General features: G+C 44.5%; 1 protein-coding gene, 1 long non-coding RNA gene and 1 other non-coding gene across 3 annotated transcripts in view; 1 reads left to right on the top strand and 2 right to left on the bottom strand.

Moving 5' to 3' along the window:
- Positions 1-21,248, top strand: part of LOC104860773 (DISC1 scaffold protein) — a 395,803-nt gene that overhangs the window by 190,759 nt on the left and 183,796 nt on the right. The window contains exon 8 of the mRNA XM_033761776.1: positions 1,404-1,680. Coding sequence (XP_033617667.1) covers positions 1,404-1,680 — 277 coding nt within the window. The remainder of the gene's footprint in view (positions 1-1,403; positions 1,681-21,248) is intronic.
- Positions 7,119-13,352, bottom strand: LOC104860713. The gene is made up of 4 exons (XR_779778.1): positions 13,272-13,352; positions 11,687-11,858; positions 10,197-10,395; positions 7,119-7,800 (listed from the first exon to the last, which is right to left on the bottom strand). It is a non-coding gene; the product is annotated as an uncharacterized LOC104860713 (long non-coding RNA).
- On the bottom strand, positions 8,009-8,079 carry Trnag-gcc. Its single transcript has one exon. It is a non-coding gene; the product is annotated as a tRNA-Gly (tRNA).

Genomic DNA, 21,248 nt, shown 5'->3' with positions numbered 1-21,248 from the left:
TTTTTTTTTTTTTTTTTTTGCTGTTTCTCTCTGGTGATGAGGAGTTTCACTGTGGGAGAGGCTGCGGTGTTTCTTCCTTTATTTTTTTCCAGTTTCCTAAATGTATCATTTTATGTCTCTCATCACTACTTGAAAATTCTTAGTTGTTGAATTTCAAATATTCATTCTGCCTCATTCTTTTTTCTTCTGTTATCATCATTCACAGACATCGGCTTTAAAATAATGATGATTACTATGTTAAAGAAAATAGAGGAAGCATTGCAGAATTTCAACAGAGAACTGGAATATATAAGAGAAAATCAAATAGAAAATAAAAATGAAAGGTAACTACAATTTAGGACACAATAGGTGGACTGATTAAATAGATTAGACGTGGGGGAAAAAGACTTACTAAATGGAAGGTAGTTGTGTAGAAAATATCTGACATGAATGTGCATGGATGGATGAAAAACACATATTTTTATTTATACCAAGAGTGCCAGATGCCAAGAGTTTTGGCTTCTCATGAACTGTAGAAATGTTGTTGACAATGAGTCCCCACTCTTCATAGTTGTAATGGCTCTGAGATAAGGAAATATCCCTGGAGATGTTCTTCCCCTTGAGAGACAGGTGTCCATCCTCCTGGTTAGTTGCTTCGTCTTACTGTCCTCCACCACTGGGTCTGAGCAGCAGTTGTCATGGTCTGAGTCATCCTGCCTATCCACCGGTCCACATCATGTGTTGGGCCCCCCGAGAGCCTGAGCTCATGATCCATGTCAGGAGGTTCCATAAGTAGAAGAAACGAGATGGATGGAATCCCTGCCTTCAGAGGGAGAGGGGGAGAGAGCGAAAATCACATAAATGATGTAAATGTGACCTGTTCTCAGAAGGAGAAGCACAGGGTGGTGAGAGGCCATCATCATGCCTGGTCGAGGACAGGGAGTGTCCCCAGGCAAGGTTTCCTAAATCAAGTGTGTGTGGTGAGTGACAGTATATATTTGCTAGTGGGACGGTGGGTGAAAAGGTGTGTTTGTTGTTGGGGTGGCATGTGTAGCATGTCGGGGTGGAATGACAGGGTATATGTGGGTGGCAGGTGACAGTGTTGGCATGGAGCAATACCTGTGGAAGTGCCTCTTGACATCAGTACCCTGGGGCCCTGACTGGAGAAGCTGTGCTTTAGGGTGGCTTTGTGTGGAGAGACACAGAGGGCTCAGGATGGCTTTGCAAGTTCAGCCTCTGGGAAGGATTGTCACTTCTCAGTGACATGAGGCATCAGACTCCCCTGAGTCCTCTCCATCACCATGTGAAATTACGTTGTGAGTGTAAGACGACCAGTTGACGTTTATCCAGGTGGACAAGCTGGGGACTTGGTAGGACAGGACTTCACTCAGTTAATTTTGATGTTTCTGTGTTCTTTGTCTTAGCTGCAAGTGCCCGCTGCTTGGAAGAGTGTGGGAAGCTGACTTGGAGTCTTGTCGGCTGCTGGTCCAGGGCCTGGAACTCCAGGAGGCAGGGGGCAGCCTGTCTATTGAAGATGAGCAGCAGGCGGATGACACAGGGGTAGCCACCCAGAAAGCCACCCTAGGAGTCCTTCCCAGGCCCTCTTCTGAAGACAGGAGGAAGAGCCCTCTCCAGGTGTCCCAGGGATGGAAGTTTCCTCTGATCACCTGTGCGTCCTGTACTGGAGGTGAAGGGAAGCAGGTATGTCCTTCCTACATGGCCTTGGGATCCCCTTTTGAGCGTACTGGGGACCACGTGCTCAAGGCTTTAGTCATTATTGGGAGGGCTGTCCATGACACCACACACAATTATTTAAGGGTGAATAATTTTTGAGTGATTACTAAATAGTGCACAATTTTGGTAGATGTTTAAAATATATAAGAGCAAAGAGAAAGCTTTTAGCATATTAGTTTTATTCCAGTTCATTGGTCTGAGTTAGAATGTACAAGTTAATATAGAACTATTATATGGCATACACTATACATGTCATATACATGGTATTGTATAGGTTATGTTATTGCATATTATACTTAGTTATATACTTAGAATGTCTATATTACAAGATATCATTTATTAGAATTAGACATTCAACAATTTGTATATACCCATTCGTTGTATATACCCTAACCAGATCATAATGAGTGATAAAGAATGTCTATAAAACCAAAGAATCCTTAATATTTGCCTGAGGTATACGTAGCACAAATTAAAATGTGGGTGTGTTTAATTCTTTTCTCTGGAATGTGACCTTGATGAAAAGAGAGGGCTCCCCCTGTCTCCCCCTTACTTTCTCCTTCTCACCCTAACTAGAGTCATTTCTGAAAAAGGCCCTGGGGACTTTTCTCCTGTCTTCATCTGAGGCTTCAGAGCTCCTTGTCTGCGGGTTCTCTGTGTGTGAAGAGGAAATTAAAGTCTGGGAGCCAGCTGCAGGGCCTGCTTGGCTCGGCCACCTCAGGGTTGACCTTCAACTTCAGCTGAGTTCCCAGCTTGTGCAGACCGCTGTGACAGTGTGGTCATCCGTCACCTTGGGGCTTTATTTATTTTGGATTGAGGTTTTTGACACAAGTAACTCCATTTTGATCTGACAGATTTCACACTCCTGAGATTGGCCTTGAGTGCTCTGGGTAGAGGTGCTGAAAACGTGCCACTAGCTGCTGGTGGATAGCTAGAGTATCCATCTAAGCACCATCCAAGGATGGAGAATGTGCGCCTGTGTGGAAGGGAGTGGACTCCAGGGCCACATCTTTGAAGTTTTCTTTTTTTTGTGTACTGGGGATTGAACTTGGGTCCTTGTGCTTGTGAGGCAGGCAGCGGAACCACTGAGTTAAATCCCTGACTTTTTTTTTTTCTGATACTGGGATCGAAATCAGGACCTTGTACTTGCAAGGCAGGGCCAGTGCCACTGAGCTAATCACTGGCCCTTCCGCACCTTTGAAGATTGGACTGGCTTCTTGTATGCATGCTTGTGTCAGTCAGCTTCCCATTATTGTTACAGATGCTGCACATAATCACTTGTGACAAGAAGAGGTTTTATTGGATCGTAGCTTTGGAGGTTTCGGTCTGCAATCAGTTGGCTTGGTTGCTTTGGACCTGTGGTAGCACATCATGGCAGAAACATTTCAGTACAAGGCTGCTCACCTCATGGCTGGGAAGCAAAGAGAGAAAGAGGAAAGGTCTGGGGTCCCACAAATCCCCTGTGAGGACCTAATCACCTCCCGCCAGGCCCTACCTTTTAAAGATTCTGTCTCTTCCCAGTAGTGCCACAGCTTGGGACCACACCTTTAACACATGTCCTTTGGGGGACATTCCATATCCAGACTATATCAGAGCCTAGGAGAAGATTGGTGCTGGACAAAGGAGAACCATGCCAGGAGTGAATGTGTCCCCAGGTCAGGGACACTGCTGGAAGTCAGGACTGATTCAACTGAGCTGGCTTCTGTTAGAGTCTCCTGCCTCCTTTCCTCCTGCAGGGAGAAAATACAGTATCTGCCCCTCTCCCATTGAAAGGTTTGCAGCTGAGTCGGCACATATAATAAAAGCCAAAAGAAAAAATATACAGATTTATTTATTGTAAGTCTTAAATAACACAGGATCCTTCAGAAATGAGGACCCAGAGTCACACATGGAAATAAAAACTAAGGACTAAGGAGGTATGATCCAGTAGTACTAACCGTGGGGACCAAGCCAAGCCCTGCCATCTGGATTCCTCTCTGTGTCCCTGTGTCTTCAGAAGTGAGGCTGTTCCTTGGGCTGTAGAAAGGGCACCTGAAATGTGAAGATCTTAGGATGTGTTTCAGAGTGAGGTCCATGAATTCCTGTGTCTTGCTTCAGGGGAGAGAGAGGATGTCAGGGAGACATCCCTGCTTCGGCTGCTTCCTCTGGGACCAGCATGTCTTGTTTTGGCATAGCATGTCCTAAGCCCCTTCCCTTCCTCCCCACTGGTCCCTCATCCTCCAGGCTCTCCAGAGATGATTTTCCCAGGTATAGTGGGGTGTTCTTCATCCATCAATTTATAAGTACCTGGCAGTTTTATTCCCTGGTGTGGAAAACTCAGCTATATTTACTAAAAGTCTACAGTTTAAGATTGAGGCTGAGTGAAAAGAAGAATTATCATGGATCACCTCATGAGTTTCCTGTGACAGAGTGGAGTCATGCAGTGGCTCCTTCTCCAGGCTTCAGCCCTCTTGAGACCTTCTGTCTGTCTCCACTTACTGCTAAGGTGTGCAGTTATTTGTTTTTTAGAGAAGGTGCACCAGTGGGGACATCAAAGTTTTTGCTGGCTTTCAAGATCATTCTCCTGTTCCCTGATCCAATTGTGATTTTATACTGCAATTGTTCCTGGTATGCAGTTTCACTTTCTGGAGTTTTAGTGGCCCATGGTCATGTGGAAATACTAAATGGAAAATTCCATAGATGAACAATTCCTAAGTTTTTCTGAGTAGTATAATGAGATCTTGTGGTTTCCTGTCCTGGCCCATCTGGAATGTGAATCATCCCCTTTCCAGTGTATCTACAAGGTATATGCTACCCACTCCTTAGTCGCTGAGGAGCCACAAGGTATCAGTTCGATTGTCATGATATTGCAATGCTATATTTAAGTGATCCTCATTTTACTTAGTATGCCACCAAAGCGTAAGACTATTAGTGATTGCAATTCAGATTTGCTGAAGAGAAGCTATAAAATGATTCTTTTACCTAAATGATTAGTTTTGCACTTAAGGAAAGAAGAAACATCTTATGCTGAGATTGCTCAAATTGTTAGAATGCTGGGCATAGTAGCACATGCCTGTAATTCCAGCACTTGGAAGGCTGAGGCAGGAGAATCACCATGAGTTCAAGGCCAGTCTGGGCAAAGTTCAAGGACAGCCTGGACTAAACAGCATGAGCCTGTCTCAAAAAACCAAAAGAAAGAAAGAAAGAAGGAAGGAAACTGACAGGACAATAAGAAATATAGAGAAAAAAAAAGGAGAGAAGAGAACAAAACTTTTATTGCAGTATATTGTTATAATTATTCTATTTTTAGTTATTGTTAATCTTACTTGCCTAATTCATAAATTAAAATTTGTTATAAGTATATATGTACAGGGAAAAGAGCAGTCTATATCCTATAATGGTTTGGTACCATCTACAGTGTCACACATCCCCTGGGGGTCCTAGAACAGTATCTCCAAGGATGGGCAGCCTCTTTTGGATTTGTGAATACCAGGGATTTTAAGATGATAGATGTTTTCTGGGAAAAGAAAAATTATGGAAGTAGAAAGCAGATCACGTGTTGCCACACAGGGGAAGGAGCTGGTTTTAACAAGTGGCAGGAAGGAACTTGGGAGGAAGTAGATGTACCCTGTCTTGTTGGGTGCAGTTACCAGGCTGGTAGCGTATATACCCTGTGTCTTGTGGTGAAGTTGGTTGGGGTGTAGTAAAAGTATCCCATATCTTATGGTTGTGTGCATATATCTAAATCCATAACTTTATACCAAATGGAGTGGGTTTTCTTGTGAATAACTTTATCAAAGGGACTACAATTTTTAAAACTGCCTGCTTCTGGTCAGGGCTGTAGATGCTGAATTGCTTGCATTTGGCTTGGAACTCTGAAGATGACATAGCATAGTGAAGGACACCTGGGCTCAGGTCGCTGCTCAGATTTGACTTAAGCCCCTTACATGCTGCGTTTTCTCTGCTGCTAAAAAACCAAAACCAAAACCAAAAGACAAGGTTACTGACAAGCAACTCAGCCATTCTCACAGTCTACATGTGTGGTGGAGCCTAATTAGTGTTCATTTTTACTTTTATCTTTCCTTTTGGCAGTCGCAGAATCAGTAAAACACCTTGTAATAATATACTTTGCTTCCTTCAGCAAGAAACATGAGTGAATAGTGAATTAGTGGAAGGCATATAAGAAGAGAAAGGGCTAAGAAAGGGAAAGCCTTGCTTGTGTCAGAGCCCAGGGTTTTATACCACTGAAGCACAGAGAAGTGTTGATCTCATGCGGGTTCTTTTCCAGGAGCCATGCACATCCAGGGAATTGTATGTTTATCTTGTGGCTGAAATGCCCATTTGGTCTGTGGCTCCATCCCTCTTGATTTGGAAGCCCTGCTGGGTCTGGCTGTCCCACACAGGTTTCTCTACTGAAGCATAAAGCCCTGAAGCAGCCAATTGCTTTTTGACCCATATCCTCCATGAAACATTGCTGACTTCTTATAGTGCTCCTCAGGGAGGTGGGCTCTCCAAGCCTCTCCTGTGCTTATCTGGCCAAGGTGGTGATTCTCACTTAACACTTTCCCAAGCCCATGGCCTGCCAGGCTGCTCAGCATGGTTCCTTCATTTTACAGCTAAGCCCATTAAAGCGAAGTAATTCACTCAGGGCTTTGTTCAGGAGGAAGCCAGCTCAGTGGTGAGGGCCAATTTTAGCAGGCACTTCCTCAAATCATTAAGAGCCCTTTTCTTCTTGTTGCATTACAGTTCTCCTCCCAGTCTTTCCAAGGACCCTGGAAACAATCAGCTGCTGTTGGCCTGGTTTATAGATGTTACAGAAATTGCACAGGGGCCAGACAGGAGCTGAGAGTTAGTGAGCCAGGCTGGGATGCTGTTGGGCAGCTCTTTTGTGCTGGCTGTTCTGGCTGGAATACCTGCGCACTTCCTTCTTTCCTGTCTGCAGCCTGTCCTGCTTCCTCTTTCTGCTGAATAACAGGCCCTCCTGTGGAGTTCCCCAGGCAGAGTCACAGGTCCATCTCACCCCTGCCCCATTTCTACTCCAGCTGCTTTCCTCTCCAGCCAGGAGCTGCCACCAGTGAGCCTGAGAGAGGCCAGAGGGGAGCTGGCAACCCTAACATCTCACACAGGCTCCTAGCAGCATGCACAGGTCAGCGACGAAAGGAATTAGCAATAAGACACAACAAGATGCTTTTGCTTTACTTGTCCAGATTTAGGTCTCCAGAATTTGTGGTGGGTTTAGGGGCAGCACAACACGATATTTTTCCTCACTCACCTTTAGCATTGTGGGCAACACTTCAATCAAAAAAAGACAGGTCAACAAGGGAAAAGCGTCATGAATTTGTTTAATCCGGGTTTCATGTGATGGGCAGGCCTTCAGAAATGACCCAAAGACTAAGAGAAAACTCTGATTTTATTATGAAGCTTGTAGAGTGGGCAGCCCTTCAGAAATGTGTTTGGATAAAAGGGATTTGACCTTGGGTATGAGAGTGTGGGTGACCCAGGAGGGTTGTCTGTCTGAATTCTTCTTGAGCACCCTCCTTCCCTGCCCCTGTAGGTGGCAGTGTCCTTCTGGATTAAGGGTCTTCAAAGGAGAAGGGAGTGGCCTTTACAGTTTTTATGGCTTGCATGAAGGGTGAAGGGTTCGAGTTTCTAGGACTTGTCTTGAGAACTCTGCTTCTGTGACTCCAGCTTTGGCAGAAGGAGGGTGGAGACAGAAGGGCAAGAGAAGGTCCCGAGGTCCTGCTCCCATGGCCTCACTCCAAGTACTCAGCACACCAAAGTGCACACTGTTTGAGCGTCATGCTCTGAGCCCCAAGTTAGGTGTCCTCCCCTCTTTTTACTGTTATGTTTGATGAGGCGATTCATGGTGAAGATGCATGTCGTTGGCATCTTAAACCTGTATCTCCTAGAAACATCTCTGGTAGACAGAGTGCATCCTCTGTAGTTGTGGAAGGTATGGATCACATGTTTTCTCTGTTGCCTGCTGGCTGTCCATGGAGCAGGTTATGCCCTGCAGAATCTCTTGGTAGCTACTTCTGAGTTTGTGAGCTGAGCAGGGGACATGTTCACTGCCCTGTCAGCTCGTCTTGCTCTTGTGGTTTAATGTCTCTGGGGAGAAGGCAGAAAATACAGGTTGAGGAAGCCTGCACTTCCCCATGCAAAGAGCTGCAGACCTAGCAGTCTTACCAGGAGTAAAGTGGGAGAAGCCATGGAGATGCAACCAGGACTGGCCATGGGCTGGTTAATTAAAAAGCCAGAGGCAGAGTCAAAAGATGATACAAGGGCATTCTGAACTTTCTTCTTTTATTCATTTTTGTGCATTGGCCAGGAATCAAACCTGGGCCTCCTGCATGGCAGACGAGAATTCTACCACTGAACCACCAATGCTAAGGACTTTTTATTCATTTTTAAAGTGGAAACACATTTGCTAATCATTCAGTACAGTTTGCGTGTGTGTGCTGGTTGGCTTGCTGCTCATAATGCATTTTCCACAATCCCTAGTTTTGGTGTCTTTAACACGGACAGGACATTTTGTGAGCATCACAAAGCAATGCTTAGTCTCCCCTCCCTCTTTCAAATATTACTGAGTCTTTCCCAAGTTTCAACATTCTTTATAGAGATAAGCACTTTCTTTCTATACTGACATTTCATTGTGTTGTATAATATTTATTTAAAGTTGTATAACTAGGAATTTAAGTACAACTGGCATAAATAAGCCTAGAAACAACTCAGATAAGAGGAGCTCCTGCTCCTGGCCAGGCCCTAGTCTCGATAGAGGGAACAAATAGATAAGGGAAGTTTCTCCCACACTTGGTGGTCCAGATCCTGTTGGGCCTCTCAGTTAATTACTGTCCCGGCTGGGCTGGCCAGACTCCTTCACCTGTCCTGGAAGGAAGGGGCTCCGCTGTGCTGATTTCCCCTACTTTGGAAAACATGGAAGCCCTCAGGCAGCACTTCTTCCACTAATTAAAGGCAGCTCATTGCTTCTGAGGGAGCAAGGTTCGGCTCTGAGGAACTCGCCCACCTGGGGAATTTCATTTCATTCACTGGGGAAGACGGAAGGAGTGAGAGCCTGAGAGCTACCACACGGCAAGGATGTGTGGCGTTTGCAACATGGCCTTTGCCAACTAGCGTGGACCTCAGTAACTGACATTTAATTGAGGGTTTCATGTTCCTGGAAATGCGCTAACGTTCTACCCCCTCAGTATAGTCAGGTTCTATGTGATTCTCATACTTCTTGAGAGCTAGGATGGTTAAAAACCTGTAAGCCGGCTGTGGGCCACCATTACCCATCCTAGCCGGGAGCAGGCAGAAGGCCTCGATGCAGGTCTATGGAAATCCTGTGTGGAGCTCTCTTACCTCTGCCAGGGTACGCCACCCTCCTGTTTCAGTGTGTAATGATTTTATGCCTTCCCGCTCCATCTACACAGGTGATTTTGCTTTGCTGGCCACCATCCCACTGGTGTACTTACCAGAGGTGCTGATTATAGCAGAGCAGATGTCTTTTCTCTGACACAATTAGGAGCCCGAGGTCAACAAGCTTAAGAAACAGTGTGAGAAAGAGCAGCCCTTTGCCCTGCTTCCCCTGGGGGATGCGGCATGGAGGAGGGAGCAAGTGCCCATCTCTTGCCCTCAAGTCACAGGTGCCCATGGCTCTACAGCATGGGAAGAATGAGCTTGCTCGGAAGTGTGAAGCCCAGAAGCAGGATTCAGCATCGGCATTTAAATACAGCACAGTAATTCTCATTATCTCATAGATATGTACTTTACGGCCAATACTTAGAAGTTCAGCTTTTTAAATATAAAATGAACATAAGTAGTGTTTGGGGTGTGTGTGTGTGTGTGTGTGTGTGTGTGTGTGTGTGTTATTGGGGACCGAACCCAGGGCCCTTACATTGAGCTACATCTCTCCTGGAGATTTTTTTACGGTTTACATTGTGAAACAGGGTCTTGCTAAGTCAGGCTGGGCGTAAGCTTGTGAACCTCCAGCCTCAGCTTCCTAGAGTGCAGGGATCAGTGCTTTGGCATTTGATTCTGTTCTCATGATTCCTCTCTGCGGTGGTTGGGTACTTTTTTAGCAATGCATCTCAAAGACCACATTCTCTTGAGAGAAATCACCAAGCATAGGTCTGTCTGTCTGTCTTTCTTTCTTTCTTTCTCAAAGGGTATGTGTTAATTTTGTTGGTTATGGCCAAATAGGTTTCCAAAGGCAATATGCAAATTCGTTTTTCCATTCATGACACCAACACAACTTGCATTGAAGAATTCCAAAATAACTACAGGTTCATCATCATTTTTCAGTTAACTGATCCCTTTCCTCTTAAATGGGGTGGGGGTAAAAGTCACCCATTTTTTATTATAATAGGCAGGTTATAATTATTATTATCCTGCATGAAGGCCACTTCACTACCTACCCCACCGCCTGTCCTCACCATGCCACAATCCTCACTGGTCAGATAGATCCTTCATTTTCAGATTTCCTTGGAATTCACTTTAATACCTACATTTTGCAGACACCTTTTCTGTTTTCTTATACTAAGGCTGTAGGTTGCTTGCCGTCACTGTCCCCAGAGTCTGGCTGCTTTGCTGAGTGGAGATTATTTAGGGACCAGCTGGCATCATGGATCTCAGTTACCAGCAGCTTTTCCCAGAAGGTTCTCGTGGACTCTGTCCTTGCTCAGCACTGACGTCCTTCGCTGTGGGCTAATGGGGAGCAAAGTGGGTCACTGTGAACAGTCACGTGGCATCAAAGGCAGTTTTCAAAGACTGCCCTTTAGGTAAACCAGAAACCACAGGCCAGTTAACAAAGATAAGCCATTGGGCAGTTTTGTCCTCTATGGCCCTTTTGGGGGGGTCTCTTAAGTAGTTGAGTTTAGAACCCGCTCCTCAGTGCCTTCTTTGAAATAAGCATGTAGATACTTGAAACAGTTTGCTGCTTGCTCTGTAGTCAAGAGGTCTGAATGTTTCAGATGTTTTCTTTACCACACAAGACATCTGGATGCTTTTAAAAGAAATTTCCACTTAAGTGGGGTGTGACCATATAATTTAGGCATTTGGATGAATACTCGTGTTATTCAGAGTAGCGAGGATGTATTCGTGGTGTCTCAATTTGTGCCTCTCTGTTCCCTGGCATTGACATAGTGACCGCAGCACCCAGGGCTTCTACAGAAAGAGAAGTGCTTGTCATAAAGTCAGTTTCACATAGATGTGAAAGATACTCTTTGTGTTATGGAGAAGCGTTTATCTGAGGGAAATATTCTTTATGAAGGCCATCTTAAAGAAAAGAAAAACCATAAAGCACTCCTGGAATGTATTTGCCAAGCAGATATTCTGGAAAACAGCCCAAAGGAACATACTCCAGGCTGCAATTTGAATACTGAAGTGAGGAAATGCTTTAATGCATCAGCTAAGTTCCTCGACTGTGGCAGTCACATCTGGTTTACCTCAAGGTACAGGAGAGGGAAGACCGCATAAAGGAGCAAACATCTTGAGGCTCAAATTCCATTTTTGGTTTGTAGGTATGGATATGAGCAGTGCAGCTTTTTTATTTTCAAGGCTTTTCAAATCTTTAATAATACTTTGGCTGGGCACTCTGTAAAGGCTTGCCATCCGGGAAGACTTTCTGTCACCTGTCCTTTGTCATGTGGCCTATGGCTTCCACTTCAGGAATGAGGTGTATGTGTGTTTTTGTTTTCAACTTGGACTTGAACCCAGGTCTTACACTGAGTCAATTCCCTGGCCCTTTTTAGTTTCTATTTCAAGCCAGTCTTGGTAACTCACTAAATTTCCCAGGCTGGGGTGGAAACTGCAGTTCTCCTGCTTCAGCCTCCTAGAATACTGGGATCACAGGTGTGTGCCACGGAGTCCAGCTGGACTGAGGTGTTTGCATGGATTGGCAGCTGTAGGCTGAGGGATACAGGGACCTGGATGGCAGAGTGGGGCTGCAGCAGAGAGGACAGGACTTGGGTTTCAGGTGGGAGTGAAGGGTACTGACCTGCGTTTCCCCCGCTCCATGCACTTATGGAAGAAGGTGCAGGACAGCGTGTTTCCCTCATGAACACAGACCTAGAAGGGGCTTGTCATTTCCCAGCACACTCGCCGCTGCTGTTAAAGGTTTTCCTTGTTTTATCGCTTGGTTCTGCCATGGACAGCATGCTGCTGCTTCTCTAGAAGGACGGACAACAGTTTAAGAAGTCATTATGCACCCGAGCTGGTGACCTAATCCACAGCGTAGCCTGTCTGCTAGTTTGTGGCGAGTCCCCACCAATGGGGGAGTGCGCACAGGTTCTGCGAGGACATGTGCATAGCTGGCAGTGGCAGCAGGACCCACTCACCTAGCAGTTTAACGTCAACACTTTCCCATTCAGAAGAGAAGTAATAAATACCATTTCCTCCTCGCTCTCCATATATATCTCCATATAGATAGTGTTACCAGATACTTGCTCTTATCAACACAGCCATTATGGCAGCGTATTTTCTCTACCCTTTGAATATGAGCTCCAGTTTAACATTTTAAAATTTCAATATTTTTCAGATATTAGATGCAAGAACCTAGTCTTGTTTATGAGTTAAAAGGGCAGGGGGAGCAGTCCCTAAAGGCCCTCAGAGCCTGCAACTGTTTCCATGGATGTGTGTGGTTTTGGTGTCTGCTTCAGCCAGCAGCTGGACGCATTCTTGGATCTTAGCGCACACTTTCACAGATAAGCGTTTTCAGAAGGTCATCTTAATGGGAAAATCCTGCTCAATAAAGAAAAGCTACTTTCTGTCTTAAATCATGTTCCCAGGATCAGGAAAGCAGGACAGCAATTTAATATCAGCTCTAATTCAACACAGCTGAAAATTTCTGCCCCACACTCAAGACTACAGGTTTGATCCTGAAGGGAGGTGAGCACATTGCACTTGAAATGCTGCCTGGCCTAGTTGACCCTACTGACTCAGTACCTGTGTCGAGGGGCAGCGTGGAAGATTATGGGTCTTTTTCTGAGGTCGGTGAGGACACATGTGTATGGGGTACTTGTGTGGCCACACAGGGTGTAGTGGCTGTCCCAGACAAAGGTACTCTTTCCTGCCCTGACACAGAGGGAGGCATTCAGTAATGGGAAAGGTCTTTGCGCCAGTTTCTTTGCCTGACTCTTCAGTCTTTGTTGAAAGGAACCCCTTGGATAATGCAGTTGGGGAAACAGCAAAGCTCCTTCAAGACCTTCTGTATTGTTTTCCATTGCTATAACAAAGTACCTGAGGCTGGGTACTTAATGAAGAAAAGAGATTTATGTAACCCACAAAGTTAGCAGCTGAAAGGCCAAGATGAGACAGACCCATGTATTTTGCTCTTTGCTATGTCACTTTGCAGCAGATGACAACATGGCATGAGGAATGATAAAATGGTGGAACAGGAAGGCAGAGAGCTTCATAACCCAGCTTATACTCTCATAACAACCTGTTCTCGAGAGAACTCACTCACTCTAGGAGACCAGCATTACTTCCTCCCTTGGGTAGCACCCCATGACCTAATTACCTCCTGTTGATTCCCACCTCTGCTAAGTCCCACTCCACAAGGCCTCAATTCTACCAGGTCTCACCTCTACTAGGTCCCACCTCTTGAAGGGTCCTCCACCTCTCGATACAGCCACACCAGGGACCAAGTGTTCCCCACATGAACCTCTGGGGGACTCCATGTCCCAACCACAGCATCTGATGAGGTATAAAGGTCTCCATTCATTGTTTGTGCCATTATTTGCTAAGCACTCCTCTGAGCTAGGCAGGAGTCAGTCACGGCTTCAGGGATGGCAGGACACCATGCTGCTGCTGTCTAGTGGGGACACGGTAGTCACCTACCAAGTCACCTCCTCTACCCCTGAGTCTGGGTGGGTGAGTCACCCCTGCAAGATGTGGACTCTGCAAGGTTTTGAAGATGGAGGGGAGTCGGCCAGGTGCAGAGGAGGAACTCAGCTATCTGGCCTTTTACCTGTGGCAGCTCCTTTTTGTTCTGACCCGCTGGGAAAACATTGACTCCCATAGTTAAATGAGGGGTTGTATGTTTAGAAAGGACAAAATAATAATGATTTGAATTGCTGAAAAGACTGCTTGACAGGACAAATTACTGGGAGAGTTTTCTAAGCTCCTTTGAAACAACCCACACTTCACCCTCTGAATTGCAAATCCTGCAAAACTCCATTTCATCCAGGGACCTGGGGCTGTGTTGGGTCTCATGTTTAATTATCAAGTATCAATCATTCAAGTTTTCTTGTTTTCTTGCTATGTTTAATTTAAAATAAAAGTGGAAGCAAGAGATGGAGCAGGAAGGGGAGAAGAGAAGGGGATAGAAAAAAGAATTAAAATATGTTGCATACACGTACCAACTCTCTACAAGGAATGTCACTATTCACTGCAAACATATACCGATTAAAATAAAATGTTAGAAAAAATATGGATGCAAAAGTTAGAAATCTCATGTGGAGAGAAGCCTGGTGTGTGAAGATCTAAGATGTGAGGTTTGGTCCAGGTTGTAGTCACCAGGATTGGGCAAGGGAATACATTAAATACAGGACACATAACTTAGAAGGTTATTTATGATAATTACTCAAAAAGCCAAATGCAAGGAGTGCAAGAGATTAACCATGCACCAGAAGCCCAAAACATTCCATTTGAGGGCCTGGATCCCAGCAGTTTCCCACACAAGTCCAGCTAAAGGCCTAGAGTCCAAGGCAATGTCCTCCTTGAGTCCAGCCAGTGACCTAGAGCCCACGGCAGTGTCTTCTGCTTGTCCGTATTGAGGATCTGCACCCAGAAGGCCCAAAGGCCAGTGGTGGAAGCCAGAAAATCTATGCTCATGAAATGAAGGATCTGTGCCACCAAGCTGAGGGATCCACATTGGAGCCAGGAAGTGATGCTCACAGTAAAGGTCAGAGCAACCCTGATGACAGCAGCAGCCATTTCCAGAGATAGTGAGGTCCCGAGCTCCTGCTCTGATGAGAACAGCCTAGTTCGCATCAGGAAAACCATCCGCAGCAAGCTTCTCCTAGAAAATCAACAGGCCGAGACCTTCCTCCCCAGTTCTCTTTTCATGGCTATTGGTATAATAGTCTTCAGGTGGATCCTCCACACCCAGACCACGCTGATTCAGTTCAGCTGGGCGTTACAAGGTGCCCAGTAGTCAACCCACTACAGTTCATGTTCCTTTGGAATCTTCCCAGGTAATGGGAGAGCGAAGAAAGTAGGTGCTCAGGCCTGTATTTAGAGAGAAGCTTTTGCTGCCCTCCTGCCACGGCCCCATGTGCTTTCCTGCTTGCAGCCTGATATTTATGGGCACGGGGATGCTTAAGTGGCCTAGGGTTCACCATCACTGAGTTCTCACTGCCAGCTCCAGTCAACATTATCTGCGACCAGAGGGAACATCCATGGGAGCATCCATCCTTCATGTAACAGACCTGCAGGAAGGAAGCATTTGCAGCATCCTGAGGCAGAAGGCAAGAGATCCTAGGTCACTGGTGGGAAACCTATGGCACGTGAGTTCTTTTTTGTTTGTTTTTGAGACAGGGTCTCACTATGTAGTTCAGACTGCTCTGGAACTCACTGTGTAACCCAGGCTGGTCTTGAACTCGCAGCAATCCTCCTGCCTCAGCCTCCGGAGTGCTGGGATTACAGGCGTGTGCCACCACACTTGGCTACATGTGTCCTTTTAAGATAAAAGATTTCAATGTATGAGTTTTTTTCTAAACTAAAACCTCAGTATTCAGGTTTAATTGAAGGATGGCACTTCGTGACAAATAAATGGGGTTGGGGTTGCAGTTTGGGCTCTCCTAAAAAGTTCGCCAGCCCTGTCCTAGGTCTTTATGCCCAAGGCTCCTGCTTCTCTGAAATGCCTTTCTTTGAGGTAAAAGGAGGAATGAACTATCTAGTCCCTCAGGCCAGCTTCAGCTCTCTGCTCTAGTGCTAAAACCCTCAGCAAAGGTTTCCACTGCTGACCGGGATGGCAGCCTAAATGCTAGCATCTGACATCCTGGAAAACCAGAAGACTTAAGATGGGGGCTCCGTTCCCTGTGTAGTATTGTGCCAGGATGGGGCGTCCTGATCAGTACACCTGCCTTAACCACTCACTGATTTGGCTTAAGTGGAAACTTCAGTGCTTCCAAAGTTTTATTGAAGGACAACTTATTTGAAAAGAAATGTCCTGTATTATAAAACAAGCAAACAAGAGCTCTTCAATAGCTTCTGTTTCATTTGTTTTTGACTTTCTATAAAGTCTTAGGTAGCATATTAGATTTGGAATTGGAGTTTAGTCCATCCTGCCCTCAGCTGGTACCCATGGCTCTGTTCTCTACAGACAGAAAAATCCCTTTGGACAAAGAAGGCCCTTTCATTAGATTGATAGATTATGTAAATCTGCCTTCTCATTAGCTATCACTTCTCAGTTTTGGTGTCAACTATTTCTATCTCCAAGATTTCAAATGAGACATTTACAGAAAAGCAAGAAACCCTTCACATCATACCTGGGCCACAGTCTGTCTCCTCAGAGCTCAGGCTCAGATCCTGTTAGGCCAACAACTAGTCAGTACCAGGGCCGGCTGCAGGGTTCCTGTGTATACCACAATCTGCAGGTGCTCAAGTCCTTTCTAAAAAACACCATAATATTTATATCGAATCTACACAGTCCTCCCATGTGCTTTAAACCCTTTATTTGTAATACCTAACACAATGTCAACACTGTGTAAATAGCTTTTATTATTGGGGGAATAAGGCAAGGAAAAAGGTCTGTACATGTTCAGTACAGTTGTATTTTTTAAAACTTTCTCAGCCAAGATCGGTTGACTCTATGGGTGCAGAATCCATGGATAGGATGGTTTGTTTGGTGCAGGGATGCAAGTAGAGATTCTATAATGTGAGGTGTGGAAAAATAGCCCCACAAGAGAACTCTAGTCAGCTTTTCTGTTACTCATAAGAGTTTGTTTCCACATGCTACTTTATGTCCTGCTATCTTCTTTAAAAACTAAAATAACATTCAGGTGTATTTCTTCCATATTTTTCCATTATGGTTTGAATATTTTCAGCAATTATTTTTCTCTCATCATTTTAGAAATGTGGAAAATTTAGGAAAGTATACAGAAGGAAATAAAATTTTTAATAATATCACTCCTCGAGGGCTGGGGATTTAGCTCAGTGGTTCTGTTGCCTGTCTCGCAAGGACAAGGTCCCAAGTTCAATCCCTGGTACAAAAAAAAAAAAAAAAAAAAAAAAAAAAAAAAACAATCACTCCTTGAAATAATTGTAAATATTTCAGTGCTTTGCCTATTTTCTCATCATGAAATATTCTTAGATTAAAAATTATTTAGCTGGGCATGGTAGTATGTCGTTTTCATCCACGAGCCCACTTGCAGAACAAGGTTCAGGAACCTGGACTGGGAGGGCAAGGTGTGGAATCACCATGCAGTCTCTGGGGAGGTCTCTGGAATGTTCCATTTTATTGAGGAAATGTACAGATTTATGTAGGGTAAGATGGGGGTGGAGCCAGGGTGGAGTCAGGATATTTGGCACATCATTATTGGCCACATGTCCATTTTTGGATTGTATGTTTTACGGGCTGAGGCAAACGGACTTTAGAGGTTTTTGAGAGGAACAGTTTATCTGTCTAAGGTCAGATCTCTACACACCCAAAGGGGTGGGTTATCCTAGCCCTAATAGGCCTCGGAGTTTTCTCAGGAGAGATGGGTTCAGCCCTCCTGACTCAGCCAGATATGAACCTGATCCTCAGTTCCCCCTTTTGTCTTTGACTCCAGAGCCTCAGGCAAAAGGACCACATTTTTATGATTTTTACTGGCACGTCTGATCTTTGAAATAAAGAACAATAACAATATGCCAAACAAGATTAATATATATGGGGATCCCAATATCAACCCACATATTCAACTACTCAAATTATTCCATCCAGCCTGAATTTTTGGCCAAATGGTATCCCACACATTATTTCAAGTTACAGCATCTAATGCTTGGATATTAATTCCTCCCAAACCAAGTTTAATTGGATTTGTAAATTGAGTATGGCTGTGTGGACATCTTGAAATAGCAGGGCGGTCTTTTTGAAGCCTTGGGTGTTGTTTTTTGTTAGCTGGTTGACCATTGCTGCTGCTGCCACTTGATTTTGTGAGGTGACTGTTGCCGTTGTTGTGGCAGAAATAGCTGCCACCATGGAAATGATGACAGCAATAAGGGTGGAAATTTTAAAATCTTTCTTATTGCATGTCTGAGGTAGGTTGTTGTCCAGCCTTGCTGAATTTGTTGTCAATGCTGCACAAAGGAGTACTACCATCATGGGTCCAGAGATGGGTTTGGGTGTTCCAGGTGGAGCCATGTCCAGTGCTTGGTTACAGAGGGCCTTGAGAGCACCCCATGCAACAGGGGTCATCTTTTTAGGTTTTTGGGGTATGTTACGCTTACGTCATGGACCCTCTTCCAATCGCAGACTTTTTATCTCCGTCACCAGTGGTGTGGGATTTGACATTTCTGGAGTGTGCCCAGATGGGTTATTCTGCATCCTGTGGAAACACACAAGCGAATCCTCACCCTATGGTTAATAATGGGGCAGGTTCCCCCCAATTATTGAGGAGGGGCTCCCTCCACAAAACCATTGGCGCCTTATCTGATCCCTGTATGGGGACCAATGTTGTATTGCCGGGCATTGCTGTTTTTCATTAAAGGTCAGAAAATTTAAAGTAAAAAGGGCATGGTTTATTTTATCCTGAGGAGTTACCAAGGCACTTTCGGCTTGTTTTTGAGCATCTGTTTAAAGGTCTGATGAAACCGCTCCACAATTGCCTGTCCTTGTGGATTATAAGGGATTCCTCTCACATGTTTAATCTTTTATTTTTCTAAAATCATTATAAAGGCCTGAGAGGAACAGGCTGGACCATTATCTGTTTTTATTTTGAAGGGCACTCCCATGGTGCAGAAATAGCAGAGAAGGTGACTGATCACATTTTTTGTCTTTTCCCCTGTCATAGTGGTAGCACAAGAAAATCTTGAATAGGTGTCAATTCTTACATGGACATATTTTAATCTTCCAAAGGTATTGATTTAGTGACATCCATTTTCCATAATGCATTGGTCTTTAACCCTCTGGGATTTACTCCTGATGATTGTAATGGGCCAATAGGCAAGAGTGGGCTGCAAGTGGCACAGGCGTGGACAATTTGTGATCCCTGTTTTCTAGTGAGCCCAGGGAACATGATTGACAGGCTGTGAACAGACTGATGGAAATTTTTATGGCTCAGGATAGCTTGTGATATTACCAAGGTTGAGAAACTTGACACCTCTCTTATCAGTTAGTTGGTTTCCTTCCGGTAATGGGCCAGGCAGAGTGAGTGAGACCTTATATGTTGAATGTAAATAGGGTCTCTTCTCTCTAACAAGTGTTGTGTTTTATGAATTAGGAAATCTAAAGGGTTTTCAGGGAAGGCCTTTAGTCAGCCTAATATAATCCTGGCAGAAGAGCTGCGCAATATGAGCTATGAGTAAACAAATTTAAGGGCACATTATGAAAATCTTCTAAAGCAAGAGCTATAGTGGCCAACTCTTTAACTTGAGGAGATCCTAACGTGGTCTCTTAATTTTATTATAGGGCTGCACCCATCTTGGAATTGAGTCACATATCCAAACTTGACAGAGCTTCCATCCGTGAATATCATTGGGGTGTGAGGGATAGCCATCTTAACCACAGGATTTTTAAACATTAATGGAGGCATAATTAACCCCTGAATAATTTTATGATTGGGATAATGATTATCAGTTTGGCCTGTATAACCCACCAGAGCAATAGCGAATTTAAGATTAATGTTTATCAAATGAGAGACCGCATCTGGTTGTAGCAGGAGCACTAGGATCTCTGGTTCCTTTCCTACTATTTGTAAAGTTCTTTGCCTTATTTTTAAAATCATCTTGCTGAGGGAGCCTACAAAGCCTGTAACCTTTTGTTGAGTAATTGTAGAGGACAAATGGATCCATTCTATAGGCCCATTGACTTGCCACAGACACCCAAGAGGGGCCTTTTTATATGAATTAAATATTAACCCTGAAATGGGTAGGGAGGGGTCTAATCTCTGCAGGACTGCATAGGGCAATTGTCTATTTACGTGTTCTAGGGCTTCCCATGCCTGTGGTATCAACTCCCTAATAGATGTGGGAGAGCGCTCCCGCTTCAGTAATCAGAAGAGAGGCTCTAGCTCTTTGGTGGTAACTTTTAGCTATAGTTGAATCCAATTTATTTGTCCCAACAATTGCTGTAATTCTGCAAGGGTCACTGTTTGGGGGAGCAAAATTTGGGGAACCTTTGGAGACATCCTGGTCAAATATACAGTCATCCCAGGAAGGATATTGGACACATTTTTTCAGGATTAACCTTGAACCCATTAATTTTTAACAATTCGAAACCTTTTGAAGGACCTTATCTAATTGATCTGAAGACTCACAGGCTATTAAGATATCATCCATATAACAAACAATTGTAGACATTTATCTGATTTTATAGAACTGAGGGCCTGGGCAACTGCCATCTGGCATAATGAGGGGCTGTTTTTCATCCCTTGTGGCAACACCTTCCATTGGAACCTCATGGCACGTCAGCTCTTATTGATGACTGGGACTGTGAATGCAGACCTACAGTGATCTCTGGGATGTAGGGGAATGGAAAAGAAGCAATCTTGGATATGAGTAGCACGTATAAATTTATCAATAGGCACTGCCATTAGAAGAGGTAATCCAGCCTGAAGAGCCCCCATGTCCTTCTGGATGCATATCTTGCTCTTAGATCATGTAACAAATGAAACTTTTCTGGGGTACTCTTGAGTATCATGAAAATGGGGGTATTCCAGGGGCTGGTGGAAGGTTCAATGTGGCCAGCCTGGAATTGTTTAGCTATGATCTCTTGTAATGCCTGCAACTTTTGACTTGACAACAGCCACTGCTCAATCCAGATAGGTTTATCATTAACCCATTGTAAGGGGATAGGCAGTGTGGGATATTGAGCAGTGACCTCTAGAATTGGGGGAGATGATATTGTTCATCTATCAGATCATCATAGAAGGCCCTGTTGTCAGTGGTGATTATTGCATCCATGGCCTCAAGGAGATCTCTCCCCCGGAGATTATTGGAAAGATCTTTCAAAATGATAGGAAAGAATGTTCCTTTGTGTCCATCTGGATGGGACCAAGGGATGGGTTTGTTTTCTGTTTTTTGTTTTGTAGTAAATGACTGCTGGGCACCTCCCACTCCTTGTACCATGGTCCCAGGAACTAGACCCCAAGTATTAGGGATTTCTTCATGCCTTAAGATGCTCCTAGCTGCCCCAGTATCAATAAGCATGCAAAATTTTCTGTCAGGGAAGAAAAGGGTTAATTGAGATTTAAACATATATATGGGAGTGGTCCACAAAACCTTTAATGGAGAGGTGTTATCAAAACACATTTGAGGTCCAGGGATTAGCTCAGTGGTTCGGTGGCCTGCCTTATAAGTGCAAAGACCCAAGTTCAATCCCTGGTACCAAAAAAAAAAAAAAAAAAAAAAAAAAA

The sequence above is a fragment of the Fukomys damarensis genome, unplaced genomic scaffold (assembly GCF_012274545.1).
Source record: "Fukomys damarensis isolate Sample0158 unplaced genomic scaffold, DMR_v1.0_HiC HiC_scaffold_10, whole genome shotgun sequence".
NCBI lineage: Eukaryota > Metazoa > Chordata > Mammalia > Rodentia > Bathyergidae > Fukomys > Fukomys damarensis.
This window is presented reverse-complemented; position numbering and strand designations above follow the sequence as displayed.